This window comes from Mobula hypostoma, chromosome 18 (genome assembly GCF_963921235.1).
Source record: "Mobula hypostoma chromosome 18, sMobHyp1.1, whole genome shotgun sequence".
Taxonomy (NCBI): Eukaryota; Metazoa; Chordata; class Chondrichthyes; order Myliobatiformes; family Myliobatidae; genus Mobula; species Mobula hypostoma.
The window spans coordinates 1,441,630-1,457,906 of NC_086114.1; the positions used below are offsets into that span (position 1 = coordinate 1,441,630).

General features: G+C 47.6%; 1 protein-coding gene across 1 annotated transcript; it reads right to left on the bottom strand.

Annotated features, from left to right (window-relative positions):
- Positions 1–8,141: 8,141 nt before the first annotated feature.
- Positions 8,142–16,021, bottom strand: LOC134358138 (neurofilament medium polypeptide-like). The gene is made up of 3 exons (XM_063070125.1): positions 15,143–16,021; positions 14,938–15,062; positions 8,142–10,057 (listed from the first exon to the last, which is right to left on the bottom strand). The coding sequence occupies exons 1-3, from the start codon at positions 15,965–15,967 to the stop codon at positions 8,542–8,544; spliced, it is 2,466 nt and encodes an 821-aa protein (XP_062926195.1). The 5' UTR covers positions 15,968–16,021; the 3' UTR covers positions 8,142–8,541.
- Positions 16,022–16,277: the final 256 nt, after the last annotated feature.

Genomic DNA, 16,277 nt, shown 5'->3' on the forward strand with positions numbered 1-16,277 from the left:
TATAAATCCTCAGCTTTTATATTCAGTCCTCTCAAAATGAATGAATGCTAACATTACATTTGCTTCCTTACAACCAACTCAGCCTGAAAATTAACCTTTAAGGAATCCTGCACGAGGACTCCCAAGTCCCTTCGCACCTCTGATTTTTGAATTTTGAATTTTCTCCACGATTAGAAACTAGTCTATGTCTTTATTCCTTCTACCAAAGCGCACAACCATACACTTCCTGACACGATTCCATCTGCCGCTTCTTTGCCCAATCTCCTGCTGCAGATTCTCTGCTTCCTCAATGCTACCTGCCCCTCTTTGTATCATTTGCAAACTTGGCGACAAAACTGTCAATTCTGTCATCCAAATCATTGACATATAATGTGAAAAGAACTGGTCCCAATGCTGAACCCTGTGGAACAGCATTCGTCACCGCAGCCAATCAAAATAGGCCTCCTGCCAGTCAGCCAATCTTCTATCCGTGCTGGTATCTTCCCTGTAATACCATGGGTTCTTATCCTGTTAAACAGCTTCATGTATGTCACCTTGTCAAAGGCTTTCTGAAATTATTCAAGTAAATAACATCAACCAACACTCCTTTGTGTATCTGCCTGTTATTTCATTTAAGAATTCCAACAGATTTGTCAGGCACAATTTCCCTTACACTGACTTTGGCCTACTTCATCACGTGCCTCCAATAATGGATATTATCATCCTTAATAATGGATTTCAACATCTTTCCAACCACTGAAGTGAAGAAAACTGGCTATAATTTCCTTTCTTCTCAGTAAAAGTCTCGTCTATGAGGCCCTCAGCCTCCTCAATAGTCCTGAGTGTCTCCAGCTCGAAGTCTAGTTCCTTGGCCTTGTCAGTCAGGAGCTGACGTTGGGTGTACCTCCTGTAGACATAGTCATCAGGGAGACTGTTAGGTACCTTGAAACCCCACACCTCACAGGGTGTTTCTGTGGGTGTGAGAGTGTGTTCAGATGTGTGTCTGTATCTGTGTGTGAGTGTATGCGTATGTGTCTGTGTGTCCCTGTGCGTGAGTATGCATGTGTGTTTACATCCATGCCTGAATTTGCATATGGTGGTTCAAAGACTCAAGAGTTTCAAAGTACATTTATTATCAAAGAATGTTTAAATTATACACCGTGAAATTTGTCTGCTCACTGGCATCCACAAAGCAAGAAACTGGAAGAACCCAATTTTAAAAACGAAAGACAAAAACCACTGCACAGGGAAAGAGGAATTTAAAAAAAACAATGAAGCAAACAATAGAAGCAGGTGACAGTGTTCCGAACGAGAGTGAGTCCCCAGGTCCGCTCCCTGGAACAGCTAGAGTAGGCCCAAACAGACTGTGGAGATGATGCACAGCAGGTTGTCGGAAGAATGTAAAACTCGATAACAGCAAGGTTTGTGTTTCAACATGAGGGGAAGGAGCCTCTCTCATGAATGTGTGTAGTCGTTTAGTCAGAGAGAGTCACTGTCTGTTTATTAATGTGTAAACCAGAACCACCAGAAGGGAACCTATTAATAACTGTTTAGCAAGGAAGACTGCTATCAAACTAATACGAGTTTTCAACTGTGGAGCTCTTTTGAAAGCTTGGCAGTGTTCCAGTATTTTATTCTATTGGACTAAGTTCAGACATCACACCAGAGATTCCCCTGGTTCATATCCAGATTTATCACACATCAGGAAGGAGTTAACTATATAGCTAAGAGGGCATCTTGTCTCAGTAATTTCAGGAGCTTCTGACCAGCAGTTTGACAGAAAGGGATGTGCAAAACAAATTAAACGTTTGTAAAGAGAAGTCAAACGCAGAATGACACACAGTCTTGAGTGCATTTACTGGAGTGGGCGGGAACATTTCCCAGGCCAGAGAGCCTCCACATATGATCAGCCGGATGAAACCCCTTCCAGTCCCTCCAAAACTATCTGTAACCCTTTTATCCCTCCATCACCACTTCTACTTCTTTCATCTGTGCTTGACCCCTGTAATCCTCTTCGGGTGGAGGGGCAGTAGGGAGTATGCAGAAGGGCTTAGGTTGATTGGGGAATGGACAAGGAAGTGGCAGATGGAATATAGTGGAGGGACGTGTATGGTCATGCATACACTTTGGTAGAAGGAATAAAGGCAGAGACTATTTTCTAAAGGGGGAGAAAATTCAAAAATCAGAGGTAAAAATGGACTTGGAAATCCTCACTGAGGATTCACTAAAGTTTAACTTGCAGGCTGAGTCAGTGGTGAGCAAGGCAAATACATTGTTAGTATTTATTTGCAAGGACTGGGCCTGAAGGCCACGGTGTTGCCTAGCGGGTGTCAGGGCCAGTCGACAGATGATGTTGTGGACTAAGGGGTCTGAACTATATACTCTCCATCTTCGTGTTTTACTGTGGGCATCAGGACTCTCATTATGTGATTATGATCATGTGTCTACGATTGTTGCTAATGTGTTTTTGCTCCTTGACTCCATAGTAAAGTTGTCTCATTTGGCTGTATTCATGAGTGTTCATGTATGGTTAAATGACAATTAAAGTTGAATTGATTTGAATTTTGAGAGGGCTGGAATATAAGAGCAAGGATGTAATGCTAAGGCTTTATCGGGCATTGGTTAGAGTGCACTTGGAGTATTGTGAGCAGTTTTGGGCTCCTTATCTAAGAAAAGATGTGCTGGGATTGGAGGCGGTTCAGAGAGTGATCCTGGGAAGGAAAGGGTTAGGTGTGAGAAACGTTTGATGACCCTGTGTATCTACTCACTGGAGTTAGGAAGAATGAGGGGGGATATTGCTGAAACCTATCAAATATTGAAAAACCTAGACAGAATGGATGTGGAGAGGATGTTTCCTATAGTGGGGCAGTCCAGGGCCAGAAAGCACAGCCTCAGAATAGTTGGTTATCCCTATGGAATAGAGATGAGGAAGAATTCCATTAGCCAGATGGTGATATATCTGTGGAATTCATGTTATGGACCACTGTGAAGGCTAAGTCACTGGATATATTTAAAGTGGAGGTTGATAGATTCTGGATTATTCAGGGATCAAAGGTTATGGAGAGAAAGTAGGAGAGTGAGGTTGAGAGGGATAATAAATCAGCCATGATGGAATGGTGAAGCAGACTTGATGGGTTTGAATGTCCTAATTCTGCTCCTATGTCTTATGGCCTTTAATTTTCTGGTCAGCTTTCCTCATCAGTGATGCTGTGGAAATCTTGCAGTTTAGGATCTAATGATCTATCTGCTCATTGATTGAACCACCACACTGAGAGATTTGGAACATCTATAGCTGAGAAATAGCATTACATCAGATCCTGATAGTGTTTTCCTGAGGGGAATGATGTTCCAGAAGAATATGAAGTTTGTTTGTCCAAGGCTTGGTGTGAGCTGAGGCTTCAATCTGTTGTGTGAATACAGAAGACCAACTTGGAAAGTGTGTCACCCTGAGGATGGGATCAATCAGTATCTTCAAGAATCCTGGTCTTGAAGAGGAAGGAGACACGTTTCTCCTAATGCTGCAACTACTTAGGTAGGACACAAGGGTCTGAGTGAATGTGTTACAGTATACTGATCACTGGGGTCTCTATCCCAACCTGGCTTCGTCAGCCCCAGAGGCCAGCCAAAGACCAACTGTAACCAGCCATTCTCAGACAGAACCATGGCTTGTCCTGGCTCTTCTGCTGTCAGTCCACGTGAGGGAGAGAAATTCATCGGTGAATCATCAACCCTGAACTCTGTTTTTTCCATAGGTGTATGTGTGAACTGTCTCAACCCCACAGTGTAAATGTGGGGAGTACCAAGGACATTAACTATGTTCATGTCTGTTCATAACATAGAAACATAGAAAATAGGTGCAGGAGTAGGCCATTTGGCCCTTCGAGCCTGCACCGCAATTTATTATGATCATGGCTGATCATCCAACTCAGAACCCTGCCCCAGCCTTCCCTCCATACCCCCTGATCCCCGTAGCCACAAGGACCATATCTAACTCCCTCTTAAATATAGCCAATGAACTGGCCTCAACTGTTTCCTGTGGCAGAGAATTCCACAGATTCACCACTCTCTGTGTGAAGAAGTTTTTCCTAATCTCGGTCCTAAAAGGCTTCCCCTTTATCCTCAAACTGTGACCCCTCGTTCTGGACTTCCCCAACATCGGGAACAATCTTCCTGCATCTAGCCTGTCCAATCCCTTTAGGATTTTATACGTTTCAATCAGATCCCCCCTCAATCTTCTAAATTCCAACGAGTACAAGCCCAGTTCATCCAGTCTTTCATCATATGAAAGTCCTGCCATCCCAGGAATCAATCTGGTGAACCTTCTTTGTACTCCCTCTATGGCAAGGATGTCTTTCCTCAGATTAGGGGACCAAAACTGCACACAATACTCCAGGTGTGGTCTCACCAAGGCCTTGTACAACTGCAGTAGTACCTCCCTGCTCCTGTACTCGAATCCTCTTGCTATAAATGCCAGCATACCATTCGCCTTTTTCACCGCCTGCTGTACCTGCATGCCCACTTTCAATGACTGGTGTATAATGACACCCAGGTCTCGTTGCACCTCCCCTTTTCCTAATCGGCCACCATTCAGATAATAATCTGTTTTCCTATTTTTGCCACCAAAGTGGATAACTTCACATTTATCCACATTAAATTGCATCTGCCATGAATTTGCCCACTCACCCAACCTATCCAAGTCACTCTGCATCCTCTTAGCATCCTCCTCACAGCTAACACTGCCACCCAGCTTTGTGTCATCCGCAAACTTGGAGATGCTGCATTTAATTCCCTCATCCAAGTCATTAATATATATTGTAAACAACTGGGGTCCCAGCACTGAGCCTTGCGGTACCCCACTAGTCACTGCCTGCCATTCTGAAAAGGTCCCGTTTATTCCCACTCTTTGCTTCCTGTCTGCTAACCAATTCTCTATCCACATCAATACCTTACCCCCAATACCGTGTGCTTTAAGTTTGCACACTAATCTCCTGTGTGGGACCTTGTCAAAAGCCTTTTGAAAATCCAAATATACCACATCCACTGGTTCTCCCCTATCCACTCTACTAGTTACATCCTCAAAAAATTCTATGAGATTCGTCAGACATGATTTTCCTTTCACAAATCCATGCTGACTTTGTCCGATCATTTCACCGCTTTCCAAATGTGCTGTTATCACATCTTTGATAACTGACTCCAGCAGTTTCCCCACCACCGACGTTAGGCTAACCGGTCTATAATTCCCCGGTTTCTCTCTCCCTCCTTTTTTAAAAAGTGGGGTTACATTAGCCACCCTCCAATCCTCAGGAACTAGTCCAGAATCTAACGAGTTTTGAAAAATTATCACTAATACATCCACTATTTCTTGGGCTACTTCCTTAAGCACTCTGGGATGCAGACCATCTGGCCCTGGGGATTTATCTGCCTTTAATCCCTTCAATTTGCCTAACACCACTTCCCTACTAACATGTATTTCGCTCAGTTCCTCCATCTCACTGGACCCTCTGTCCCCTACTATTTCTGGAAGATTATTTATGTCCTCCTTAGTGAAGACAGAAGCAAAGTAATTATTCAATTGGTCTGCCATGCCCTTGCTCCCCATAATCAATTCACCTGTTTCTGTCTGTAGGGGACCTACATTTGTCTTTACCAGTCTTTTCCTTTTTACATATCTATAAAAGCTTTTACAGTCAGTTTTTATGTTCCCTGCCAGTTTTCTCTCATAATCTTTTTTCCTCTTCCTAATTAAGCCCTCTGTCCTCCTCTGCTGAACTCTGAATTTCTCCCAGTCCTCAGGTGAGCCACTTTTTCTGGCTAATTTGTATGCTTCTTCTTTGGAATTGATACTATCCCTAATTTCTCTTGTCAGTCACGGGTGCACTACCTTCCTTGATTTATTCTTTTGCCAAACTGGGATGAACAATTGTTGTAGTTCATCCATGCAATCTTTAAATGCTTGCCATTGCATATCCACCGTCAATCCTTTAAATGTCATTTGCCAGTCTATCTTACCTAATTCACGTCTCATACCTTCAAAGTTACCCCTCTTTATGTTCAGAACCTTTGTTTCTGAATTAACTATGTCACTCTCCATCTTAATGAAGAATTCCACCATAGTATGGTCACTCTTACCCAAGGGGCCTCTCACGACAAGATTGCTAATTAGCCCTTCCTCATTGCTCAAAACCCAGTCCAGAATAGCCTGCTCTCTAGTTGGTTCCTCGACATGTTGGTTCAAAAAACCATCCCGCATACATTCCAAGAAATCCTCTTCCTCAGCACCTTTACCAATTTGGTTCACCCAATCTACATGTAGATTGAAGTCACCCATTATAACTGCTGTTCCTTTATTGCACACATTTCTAATTTCCTGTTTAATACCATCTCCAACCTCACTACTCCTGTTAGGTGGCCTGTACACAACTCCCACCAGCGTCTTCTGCCCCTTAGTGTTACGCAGCTCTACCCATATCGACTCCACATCTTCCCGGCTTATCTCCTTCCTTTCTATTGCGTTAATCTCATCTTTAACCAGCAACGCCACCCCACCTCCCCTTCCTTCATGTCTATCCCTCCTGAATATTGAATATCCCTGAATGTTGAGCTCCCATCCTTGGTCACCCTGGAGCCATGTCTCTGTGATCCCAACTATATCATATTCATTAATAACAATCTGCACTTTTAATTCATCCACCCTGTTACGAATGCTCCTTGCATTGACACACAAAGCCTTCAGGCAGGCTTTTGCAACTCTCTTAGCCCTTATACAATTATGTTGAAAAGTGGCCCTTTTTGATGCTTGCCCTGGATTTGTCGGCCTGCCACTTTTACTTTTCTCCTTAGTACTTTTTGCTTCCACCCTCACTTTACACCCCTCTGTCTCTCTGCACTGGTTCCCATCCCCCTGTTGTGAACTAACCTCCTCTCGCCTAGCCTCTTTAATTTGATTCCCACCCCCCAACCAGGCAGGTTGGATTACAGTCCAAGCTCAAGCCCCACAATATCCAATGAGAATAATACAGATGGCAACAAATTGTATTTACATTGTCCTTTTAGCAAACAAAACTGTCACCCATTCACATGTAATGTTGAGGCTTTATAAAGCACTGGTGACGCGTCACTTGTGGCACTGTGAGCAGTTTTGGGTCCATTATCTTAGGAAGGACGTACTGACACTGAAGAAATTCTTGAAAATTTTGACCATCCGTTAGTCTTGCGAGACCATGGATCTGCACCTGGAAAGTCTTCACTCTCCAGGGCACAGGCCTGGGCAAGGTTGTATGGAAGACCGGCAGTTGCCCATGCTGCAAGTCTCCCCTCTCCACGACACCAATGTTGTCCAAGGGAAGGGCATTAGGACCCGTACAGCTTGGCACCAGTGTCGTCACAGAGCAGTGTGTGATTAAGTGGACACAACACACGTTGCCTTGGCTGGGGCTGGAACTCATGACCTTCAGGTCGCTAGTCCAATGCCTTAACCACTTGGCCACGTGCCCACACCATTCATGAAAATGATTCCAGGATTAAATGGCTTGTCATATGAAGAGCATTTGATGGCCCTGGGACTGTATTCACGAGAATTCAGAGGAATGAAGGGTGACCTAATTGAAACCCATTGAATGGTAAAAGGCCTTGATAGAGTGGATGTTTCAAAGGATGTTTCCTATAGTAGGAGAGACTAGGACTAGAGGACACAGCCTCAGAGTAGAGGGGCATCCTTTTAGAAACAGAGAAGAGGCGGAATTTCTTTAGCCAGAGAGTGGTGGATCTGTGAACTTTGTTGCCATATTCGACTGTGGAGACCAAGTCTTTATGTATATTTAAGGAAGAAGTTGATAGATTCTTGATTGGTCAGGGCATGAAGGGATATGGGAGAAAACAAGAGATTGGGGCTGAGAAGAAAAATGAAGGCCAAATGGCCTAATTCTGCTCCTATATATTATGGTCTTATGGAAGGGATATGAGAGGAAGTGATTGACACTTGGTCAAAAGGGAGAGGTTGTAGAGCAGGAAGGAGAAGGAGAGAGGTTTGGGAAGGAACCTCAGAACTGAAGGCACAGCTGCCAGGGGTGTGAAAAGTCTGATTTGGACAAGGGTACTGTTGGTCAGTAATTTTCAATTGTTTTACATAAATAAATCACATTAAACAGATCTACTTTCTTGGACAAAGTGCATTTATTTGTGAATGACAAGCTGGTAGCTCTTTGCTGAATGTGCTTGGAGCAACTATTAGTGTAATAGCTTATCAAGAATGCAAAAGTGTCTGAATCCAAATTCACAATCTGCATGTATTTCAATATCTTAAAATGAACAGAAAAACTATGGAATTTTCCTGTTATTAAAACTGTTCCTCAAAGTCAAAGCACCCCATGGCAAATGTTTAATTCATGCAATAAATTAAGTCTGAAATGATTCCCCTGAGAAGTTCTCATACCTCCTGTAGACAAACAAGTATTACATATCTATGTTGTGAGGTACCATCCTCTACCATGTAACATGCATTTCTCATCGACTCAGAAATGAATGGTTCCTCTCTGTTCATTTGTTTTCTTTACTGTCACCATTTCAATCTGAGCTGGTGGTCTTCTCTTCTCTTCCAATGACTTCATTCACTGTCTTCCTCACTGCACTGGTAACTGAGAGTTTGTCCTCGTTGCTCTCAGTGGTTTTCTCAGCACATTTTTCAGTGATCTCTGTCAAGGTTTTTGTCACTTTCTTGTCAGTTTCACCTTCCATTTCATCTTTCTCCAACTTGATGTCCAACCCGTTTGTGACAGCTTCTGGGCTTCTCTCTCCTGACTGGGTGCTCTTGCTTTCGGGAGCATCGCCTGCGACTTTCCCTTCTGCTTTCCCGATGCTTTTATCTCCTCGTTCCTCACTTCCTCTCTTACCTTTCTCACTCTCCTTTTCTTCCCGTGTTGATACTTCCTTCTCTTGCTTGCCTCCTTTCTCCTTCTGCTCCTTCAGCACATCTGCCTTTATCTCTCCCTTTGTCAGTCCACTGGGGGTTTCTCTCCTCTCAGACTCTTCTGTCTTCTCTGCTTCATTGCTTTGAAATTTCACTTTCTGCATTTGGCTTTCTTTTGCTGGCTTTTGCACCCTTCTTTTCTCATCTCCTTTTGTCTCCTCTTTGGGTTTCTGTAGTTCCTGCTCTACTTTATCCTCTTGCTTTTCATCTTCAGCTTCAACAGGACATGCCTCTTTATGGCTCGTTTCTTTGAGCTTGTCTTTCTGTTGAGGTCCATGCTCTTTACCCTGTTCCTTACCATTCCTTTCCTCTTCAGCATCTCCCTGCTCAGACTGAGCCTGCTGGGCCACTGTTTGTGTCACACTGTCACTCATCTCTTCAGCTTTGGCTCTTTCTTGCTGCTCAGACTCTATTTTTACAATCACATTTTCCTTATCTGTTTTTCTGTCCACTGACATCTTCTCATCATTGCTTTCCCTCTCTATTTGGCTTTGTTGTTCAGCCGAACCCATGGTTTTGCTTGTTCCAGACTGTTCTCTCTTGGTGCTCTCTTCCTCTCTTGCCTCTTCACTTTCTGCAGCTTCCTCCTTGGAGGCTTCTCTTCCTGCAGCACCATGCTCTTCACTATCCTTTCCACGGCCAGGCTCTTCATCCGACATTGTGGCTACACTACTTTCTTTTTTAGTTGGAGCTTCCTCTTTCTCAGACCCTTTCCTCTCCACCCTTCCTTCTTTACTCTCTGTGCCTCCTTCTCCCACGCTTTCTTCGTTAGGTTCACTCCTCCTTTCAGCCTCCTCTTCATCAGAGGCTTCAACTGTGGTCACCTCATCCTTGTCTTCATCTCCTTCTTCATCAGGTTTTCCCCCTGAGCTCTCAGAGATCACTCTGAGGACCGAGTCCTCTAGGTCTGACATGTCAACTTCCTTCGTGGTTTCGCTGATAATCTCTTCCACAAATTTGTACTGAGGAGCAGCTTTGCTGGGGGTGCGCTTGGCTTTGGTCGGGGTGTACACGGTATGGGTCAGGGACTGAGTTTGCCTGTAGGTGTAGGAGGGAGGAGTGAAGGTCCCTGCAATGGACCCGAACCGAGTTTCCTCCCCTTCAAGCAGTTTCCTTAACACAGGAGAGAGACAGACAGACAGACAGACAGATGGAGAAAAACAGAGAGAGAGAGAGAGAGAGAGAGAGAGAGAGATAGTTTGTTACTGTTATGATGTGGTGAACCACTTTGTGATTCCAAAGCCAACATAGTCACCTTGTTACTGGGAGCTTCTGCCTTCATGTTCCCTTCATTACGAGCCAGTGAGTCACTCCCTAAGCCCTAAACCTGCACCATGGGTAGACCAAATGCCAAGAATGACCACCACCCCCTCCTCCACCTCACATTCCCTCTTCGTGTTTCATGAAAGTGCTCAGAGCCCCAGTACACCAGCGTTCCCATGTAGAGTGTGGAGCAGTGCAAATGTGTAGGGATGTGTGGGGTGTACATGTGTGGGGTTGTAGTTCTGTGTGGGTGTGGGGGTGTAAATGAGTAGGATGTGGAGTGTAGATGTGTGGGTGTGTGTGGGAATGTAGATGTGTGTGGGTGTGTGTGTGTAATGTAGATGTGCAGGGTGTAGATGTGTGGGAGTCTGTGGTTGTAGATTGTATGTGTGTGTGTGTGTGTGTGTGTGTGTAATGTAGATGTGTGGGGTGTAGATGTGTGAAGGTGTAGATGAGTGGGATGTGGGGTGTAGATGTGTGGGAGTCTGGGGTTGTAGATGTGTGTGGGTGTGTGGGATGTAGAGTATAGGGCTGTGGGGTGTAGATGTGTGGGGTTGTAGTTCTGTGTGGGTGTGTGGGGTGTAAATGAGTGGGATGTGGAGTGTAGATGTGTGGGTGTGTGGGTGTGTGGGTGTGTGTGTGTGGAATCAGGTGTGTTGGGTGTAGATGTGTGGGTTGCAGACGTGTGTAGGTGTAGATGTGTGTGGGTGTGGTTTGTAGATGTGTACAGGTGTAGATGTGTGTGGGTATAGAAGTGTGCAGGTAAGGGTTGAAGATTTATGAGGGTGTATGGGAGTAGATTTGTGGGATTGTGTGGGGTGAAGTGTAGATGTGTGTGATTGTGTGGGGGTGTAGATGGGTGGGGTGGTGTGTAGATGTCTGGAGATGTAGATGTGTGGGTGTGTGTAAATGAGTGGGCTGTAGATTTGTGAAGATGTAGTTGTGTGGGTGTGGGGATGTGTGGATTGTAGATGTGTGGAGTATAAATGTGTGGGTGTGGGGGGGGGTGTAAAATTGTGGGGTGTAGATGTGTTCGGGTGCAGATGTGTGTGGGTGAGAGTTGAAGATTTATGGGGGCGTATGGGGGTAGATTTGTTGGGGGTGTGTGGGGTGGTGTGTAGATTTATGGAGCTGTAGATGAGTGGGGCATAGAAGCTGTGGGACGTGGGTGTAGATGTGTGGATATGTGGGATGTACATTTGTGGTGGTGTGTGGGGTGTAGATTTGTGGAGGTGTAGATATGTGTGGGGTGTAGATGAGTTGGGTGTAGATGTGTGGGGTGCAGATGTGTGGTGGTGTGTGGGATGTAGATTTGTGGTGGTGTGTGGGGTGTAGATTTGTGGTGGTGTGTGGGGTGTAGATTTGTGGTGGATTTGTGGAGTGTAGATGAGTTGGGTGTAGATGTGTGGTGTGTGTGGAAGTGTTTGGGGTGAAGATGTGTGGGGTGTGGGGTGTAGATTTGTGTGAGGTATGGGGTGTAGATATGGTGGTCTGTTGGGTGAAGATGTGTGGTGGTGTGGGGTACGGGGTGCAGATATGGTGGTTTGTGGAGTGCAGTTGTGTGTGGGGTGTGGGGTGTAGATTTGTGTGGGGTATGGGGTGTAGATATGGTGGTTTGTGGAGTACAGTTGTGTGTGGGGTGTGGGGTGTAGATTTGTGTGGGGTATGGGGTGTAGATATGGTGGTTTGTGGAGTGCAGTTGTGTGGAGGGGTGTGGGGTGTAGATGTGTGGTGGATTTGTGGGGTATAGATGTGTGGAGGTGTAGATGAGTTGGGTGTAGATGTGTGGTGTGTGTGGAAGTGTTTGGGGTGAAGATGTGTGGATACGTGGGGTGTAGATGTGTGTGGAGGATGTAGATTTGTGAGGGTGTAGATGTATGTGGAGTGCAGTTGTGTGGGGGTGTGGGGTGTGGGGTGTAGATTTGTGTGGGGTATGGGTGTAGATTTGTGTGGGGTATGGGGTGTAGATAAGGTGGTTTGTTGGGTGAAGTTGTGTGGGGGTGTGGGGTACGGGGTGTAGATATGGTGGTTTGATGGGTGTAGATGTGTGGGGGTGTGGGGTACGGGGTGTAGATATGGTGGTTTGTGGAGTGCAGTTGTGTGTGGGGTGTGGGGTTTAGATTTGTGTGGGGTATGGGGTGTAGATATGGTGGTTTGTGGAGTGCAGTTGTGTGGGGGTGTGGGGTGTAGATTTGTGTCGGGTATGGGGTGTAGATATGGTGGTCTGTTGGGTGAAGATGTGTGGTGGTGTGTGGGGTGTAGATTTGTGGTGGATTTGTGGGGTATAGATGTGTGGAGGTGTAGATGAGTTGGGTGTAGATGTGTGGTGTGTGTGGAAGTGTTTGGGGTGAAGATGTGTGGATACGTGGGGTGTAGATGTGTGTGGGGGATGTAGATTTGTGAGGGTGTAGATGTATGTGGAGCGCAGATGTGTGGGGGTGTGGGGTGTAGATTTGTGTGGGGTGTGGGGTGTAGAATTGTGTGGGGTATGGGTGTAGATTTGTGTGGGGTATGGGGTGTAGATAAGGTGGTTTGTTGGGTGAAGTTATGTGGGGGTGTGGGGTGTAGATTTGTGTGGGGTATGGGGTGTAGATATGGTGGTTTGTGGAGTACAGTTGTGTGTGGGGTGTGGGGTGTAGATTTGTGTGGGGTATGGGGTGTAGATTTGTGTGGGGTATGGGGTGTAGATATGGTGGTTTGTGGAGTGCAGTTGTGTGTGGGGTATGGGGTGTAGATTTGTGTGGGGTATGGGGTGTAGATATGGTGGTTTGTGGAGTACAGTTGTGTGTGGGGTGTGGGGTGTAGATTTGTGTGGGGTATGGGGTGTAGATATGGTGGTTTGTGGAGTGCAGTTGTGTGGAGGGGTGTGGGGTGTAGATGTGTGGTGGATTTGTGGGGTATAGATGTGTGGTGGTGTAGATGAGTTGGGTGTAGATGTGTGGTGTGTGTGGAAGTGTTTGGGGTGAAGATGTGTGGATACGTGGGGTGTAGATGTGTGTGGAGGATGTAGATTTGTGAGGGTGTAGATGTATGTGGAGCGCAGTTGTGTGGGGGTGTGGGGTGTGGGGTGTAGATTTGTGTGGGGTATGGGGTGTAGATATGGTGGTTTGATGGGTGTAGATGTGTGGGGGTGTGGGGTACGGGGTGTAGATATGCTGGTTTGTTGGGTGAAGATGTGTGGGGTGTGGGGGTGTAGATGTATGGAATGCACTGGGGAGGGGGCAGAATTCTGCTACTTTTTCCAAATCCCCGCGCTGACAGTGTGGCCCTGGACGCTGAGGAAGTTCGATGCGAGTTGAATTTTATCAGAGCCTTTTGCACACTGGTTGTCCGACTGTTGGTGCGGACTTTCATTGATTCTATTATGGTTATTGGTTTTATTGAGTATGCCTGCAAGAAAATTCATCTCAGGGTTGTATGTGACATGTACTTTGATAATAAATTACTTTGAACTTTGAAAAGTTGGAGAATGTGATTATTTCTGTAAACCCTTTCACTCAAAGGGCGGTGGGGCTCCCCACTGGTTCAATGGTACCCGGGACGTTGCGGATGAGGACTGGTGGGGTCTGCGTGTTTGTTCCCAGAGAGGAGGTGGTAGGAGTGATTTCACTCGGAACCCGGGAGGCTCTTGTGGAAACTCTGCAAATAGAAGGGGAGGAGGTCGCTACACCAGCTCTCGGTAACTCAATACACCAGGGAAGGTCCGTTCGTTATCTGTCCAGGGTCCTGCAGCCGGTGCCTATTTTCCTTTGCTTGAGAATCTGATCAGAGAGCGTCTTCTCCAGACGAGACCCGCTGCTCCTTCATACCCGTTTACCCCGGCACCGACCCACTGGCTCGACCCCCATCACCCACCCTATCATCGACCCCCCGGCAGCGTGAATTTACTGGCGACAGTGAATGCAGTTTCTGGCAATTTTGATCATTAAAGGCACCGGCTGATCTTTATGATCCGAGACTCCGCTCGGCGGGGGTGGTTGTGTGCATCGCTAGGCGACCCCCCAACCCACCCTCTGCACCGCGGTGGTTGGAGGGATGAGAGCGGGGATCTGTATTTACCCGATTTATACAGGGCGGGGGAGTTCGGTATACCGCAGGTTCCGGGTCAGTTAAACATTGCAGTGTAACGGGACTCTGTGTATCCCAGAGAAGGGCACTGTCTGTGGGGAGAATGTTCTCCGCTCTTTCTACATCCCCGTTGCTACGGCTTTAACCGTTTCGTAAATCTACCTTTCCTTGTGGGACTGTATAGGGCCAGTTCGGCTGTACTGGAAACTGGGCACCCGATTGTTGAGTTTCGAGGATCTGTCGGCTGTAGGTGAGACTGCTCGTGTACTAAATCCCGACGGAGAGCTGCAGATCAAACCAGGGACAGAAATAAATCCCTCAGGTTTTATTGCTTTTTCAGGTTTGAAGATCACCTTAAGAAATAAGGGGGGGGGGTGGTTGTGGGGAGTCGGCGGAGTAACAGATCACCCTTTTCAGAAAACGCACCGCCTTTCTCACTGTTTGGTGTTGGTGTACGATCTGCCCGTGATCGCTCCTGAACTTGGTGCAGACCGAGACTACCTGATACAGTTGTCCAGCTAGAGGCTACAGTCACACCTACCTGTACCCCCACCCTGAAGTCATAATCACACCTACCCAAAGGTTACAGCCTCACTTGTAGATTAGTCACACCTGCCCGCAGGTTGCAGTCACATCTACCTGTAGGTTACAGTCACACCCACCTGTAGGAGGCAATTTCCACATCTAAGGCCATTTTGACATTCAGCAGATCCTGATATTCCCTCAGATGATGGGACATTTCCCACTTTGCGCTTTTGAGCTCGTTCTCCAGCTGATGGATAGTGTCCTGGAAGACAAAAGACGCAGTTGGAAAAGTTACTAGCTGAATGCCGGAGAAGAGTTGGCGCAGGCGGCCGACGCTCTCACCTGGTACTGCAGCAGCTCGGCGTCGTGTCTCTCCTCGATGTCGCTCAGCTGTTTCTCCAGGGACTCCTTGGTTCCGCGCACAGTCTCCAGTTCGATGCTCTTGGACTGCAGCAACCGGCGGTATTCGCTGATCTCTTGCCGACGGCTCTGCAGGGCTTCGTTGTTGATCTCGGCGGCTTCACTAAGCTCTGCAAACCTGCAGCGGAACCACTCCTCGGTATGCTGAAGATTGGCGCTGGTGTAGCCCTCCATCTGCGCCCGGATCTCTCTCAGAGCCGCCGTCAGATCGGCCTTGGCGAACTCTTTGGGCTCCACGGTGACCTGGGACGCGTGCAGTTGCGAGAGGAGCTCGGCCACATCGTTCTGGTGGGTGGCCTTCAGGAGGGCAATCTCTTCGGCCAGAGTGCGCTCCTTCTTTTCCAGCTGCAGTTTGAGTCTCTCAGCGTCCTCGCCCTCCTTCCTGAGGAGTCGGGCGCCTACATCCAGTTGCTCCCTGAGCCTCGCCTCGTCCTCGCACTTGCCCTTGAGGAGGTGGAGGTCGTCTGCCAGCCGCTCCCTCTCCAGCTGGAGGTGAGCCTTCTGCCGCTCCACGTCCTGCAGCAGCTGGCGGAGCTGGCGGAGCTCAGGCTCGAAGGCAACGGCCAGCCGCGACGGCGACAACTGCCGCTGCCTCACCTGCGCGATCTCCGCTTCCAGCCCGCGGTTCTGCAGTTCCAGCTGACGCACCTTCTCGATGTAGCCGGCGAAACGGTCGTTCAGACCCTGCATCTGCTGCTTCTCGTTCAAACCGACCGCCCTGCTACCCTCGCCGAAGGAAACCGGCATGGCGAGCGCCAGGCTGGCCGAGGACTTGTGGCCGCGGCCGCTGCGCTTGGACAAGGAGACGGCGCCGCTTTCCCTGGCCCAGCTGTGGGGCAGAGGCGCCGACAGCGAGGAGCCCAGGTGCCGAGCCAGGTTGCGGGCGGGCTCGGTGCGGTAGGAATGCGACTGCCAGCCGTAGCTCATGTTTCTGTTCCGGCCGTGCTCGCGAGTGCGGAGCCGGCGCGCTCCTCGGCTTATATAGAGAGGTGGGCGGGGGTGGGGGTGGGGGATTGCGCAGAGTGAACTGTCCCAGCTGCTGCTTGCTTTTCCGGAG

Bases quoted from the DNA above. Each gene is read 5' to 3' on its own strand.
- LOC134358138 (XM_063070125.1), bottom strand. From the start codon at position 15,967: ATGCCGGTTTCCTTCGGCGAGGGTAGCAGGGCGGTCGGTTTGAACGAG. The intron at 15,063-15,142 runs GTGAGAGCGTCG...TTTGTCTTCCAG, and splicing joins CCGAGCTGCTGCAGTACCAG to GACACTATCCATCAGCTGGA. The intron at 10,058-14,937 runs GTGGGTGTGACT...TCCTGTGTTAAG, and splicing joins GTGGAAATTGCCTCCTACAG to GAAACTGCTTGAAGGGGAGG.